Consider the following 2,520-nt stretch of genomic DNA (forward strand, 5'->3'; position numbering starts at 1 on the left):
TCAGAGCCTTTGCCTTCAGGCTGGCTCTGCGTCGGTGCGCTCTGCAAGGAGCTGGAGCCGCCGTGCTGGAGATTGGATGGCAAACCCTCAGCAAATTCTCCATCGGATTACGCGAGGTTTGCTCCCCTCGGCCCTGAATTCTCTCACGTCTGCTTCATTTCTTGCAGGCAAAGAAGAGGAAAAGAGCAGAGCGCTTCGGGATCGTCTGATGCCGGCCCCTTCCAGCTGCTCCCTTGGCAGCGTGCATCCGGAGTGCGTGAATCCTTCCCCCTTCCCCACTTCCTCTCACCTCTGTTCCTCGGGTTTTAGCGTTGCGTAGGTAGGGAACCCCCCCTAGTTGTACGATTGCGTTACTCAACTCTTCGACTCACTAAGTTTTAAGAAAAAAAGAACAAAGTAGGGCAAAAAGAAGGAGCTGTTGTCACTGCGTTTTGTCAGCCCGGAGCCCTGAGCTGGGAGCTGCTGCCCTCCCTGTGCGCTGCTGGGCTCGCGGAGCCCTTGCTGGTTGCCCTTCTGGAGTGGAAGTTCACATTTGCTGCTCGGCAAGGAGCTGCTGCAGCCGTGGCTGCCGTCCCACCCCTGGGTCCTCTCTCCTCCTTGTTTTTAAGGATGGGAGAATGCAGCAGGCAGAGCAGCTCTCACTGCCTGCCTCAGCGGGGTGAAGCTAATGGGAACTGTCACAGCCAGAATTGCCAATTAACCTTAAATCAAGATCGGTGTCCTAAAACGAGGAGCAAAAAGTAGCCGTGCGTTCGCAAACGGAGCCCAGTGCCGTGGCTCCTTTAGGTCCCGCACAGCCCTTCCTTCAGGTCGGCAGCGCGTTTCTCTCCTGAAACACAGCTGCTCCTCCCAGCCGTGTGCTCTGGGCTTCACGTTGCCCCCTCTGTGCTTCGGAACCGGCTGCTGCCCGGCTCGGCGCTGCAGAGGCGCCTCTGCTCCAAAGGGAGCCGGGCCAACCGTGAGCTCTGCCTGCCGCCCTGCTCCCCGCAGCAATCCGCTCCTGCTGCACTCAGCGCAGCTCCGTCCCATGCCTGAAGTCCTCGTGCTGCCCGGCGGCCCGCTGAAGGTGCGGGATTTGGATTTCTTTCATCACAAAGCCGGTGACGCCACCCTCGCTCGGTTCCTTCGGGTCCCGCGGTCGCGCACACGCGGAGCTTTCCAGAGGCCGCGCTCGGTGCTCAGTAAGCAATACGTGTCTGTAGTTTCATACCAGACTCAAACTGCTCCATTCCACAGCGCCGTCCGCAGCTCTGAGCAATACCTGTGACCTCCATCCCCACCCCGCAGGGCGGCTGTGACCCACGGCTCCGGCCTCTGTGGGGCGAGCGATGTCCAAATGAACCCACGCTGCCCCACGCTTTCCTGGTTTCGTGTAATAACCGTACTCGGATTATTGTTATCAATGGTTGGTTTTTTTTGTACGTGGGATTTTGTAAGACGTATTTTCTATTCGCCTCGTGCTCCTTCTTGCCGGTTCTTCGCTTGGAACGTTTTGTAGTGCGCCAGGGCGAACGCTGCATTTCATTCTCGGTTTCATAATAAAAAGTGCTCCTCCAAGGCAAAAGCCCAGGCTCTGTCACTTTGATGTATGGAGCAGCTCAGGGCCGGGGCCGCAGCAGATGGAGCCCTGGCACGGCGCAGGGCCGGCGGCCTCGGGGACGACTGCACGCCCTGCAGCTTTGGCCCCGCTGTCGCCCGTCCCTCCGTGGCCCCGCAGCTCCTGGGGTGGCTGGTGGCTCCCTCACGGTGCTGCCAGCGCTCCTCGTGGGCCCCAGGGGAGCCGATGGGGAAGGACGGATGCTTTCGGTACCTGAAGCTTCGTGGCTGTTTTTGCTGCCTTTCGGCTGCTGCTGGGATGGGTTGAACGTCACAGCGCTGCTGCTGCTCCGGGAGCCGCGGGCTGGAGGTGGTCGGATCCTGAGCCCTCGGGATGGGGAGGAAGGTCGGGCTGCTCCGTGCCGCACATCTCCAGTAGCGCTCAGGGAAAGCTGAGCCTCAGCACCTGCCGTCTCATCTCCTGTCCCTTCTCCAGCTGAGGACCGAGCCCGGGGCTCCCAGTGCCTCCCCTTCCAGAGGCAGAGTGGGATGTGGGGCAGCCCCCAGCCCTGCGCCCTGCTCCTTCCCACACCCTGGGGCTGCGTCCCCCTCCTCCCATTGCCTCCTCCCTGTTGTCTTCTCCCCATCGCCCCCTCCCCGTCACCCCCTCCCCTTGGGGGCTGCGCTCCCCTCGTGGCCCCAGCCCACGGACCCACCCGCAGAGCGGCTCCTCATCCTCCACCCTGCGGCCTTCCCCTCCTGGGCGCAGGGGAGAACCGTTCCGATGGCTCTGCGTTTCAAACACCACCTAATTTATTTTTCCTCTCCGAGCCGGGGGCTGCTCGTGACTAATTTGGGTTGAATAGGAGAAGAAAAAAAGCAGCGGGAGCACAATGAGCGGGGGAAAGTGTGGGAAAGAGAGCGAAAGAAAAGGAGGGCCGGGGAGTGCGGCGTGAGAGCTGCTAACGCTGCGCAGCGCCCAAA

At 61.1% G+C, this 2,520-nt stretch overlaps 1 protein-coding gene across 2 annotated transcripts in view; it reads left to right on the forward strand.

Moving 5' to 3' along the window:
- LOC122163522 (SAP domain containing ribonucleoprotein) overlaps positions 1-1,564 on the forward strand; it is a 22,803-nt gene extending 21,239 nt beyond the window's left edge. For both annotated transcript variants that reach the window (XM_042824772.1, XM_042824774.1), the window contains one exon: positions 168-1,564. In XM_042824772.1, coding sequence (XP_042680706.1) covers positions 168-209 — 42 coding nt within the window. In that variant the 3' untranslated portion in view covers positions 210-1,564. The remainder of the gene's footprint in view (positions 1-167) is intronic.
- Positions 1,565-2,520: the final 956 nt, after the last annotated feature.

The sequence above is a fragment of the Centrocercus urophasianus genome, unplaced genomic scaffold (assembly GCF_019232065.1).
Source record: "Centrocercus urophasianus isolate 14NV4802_14NV808 unplaced genomic scaffold, USGS_Curo_1.0 seq_234, whole genome shotgun sequence".
Classification (NCBI taxonomy): domain Eukaryota; kingdom Metazoa; phylum Chordata; class Aves; order Galliformes; family Phasianidae; genus Centrocercus; species Centrocercus urophasianus.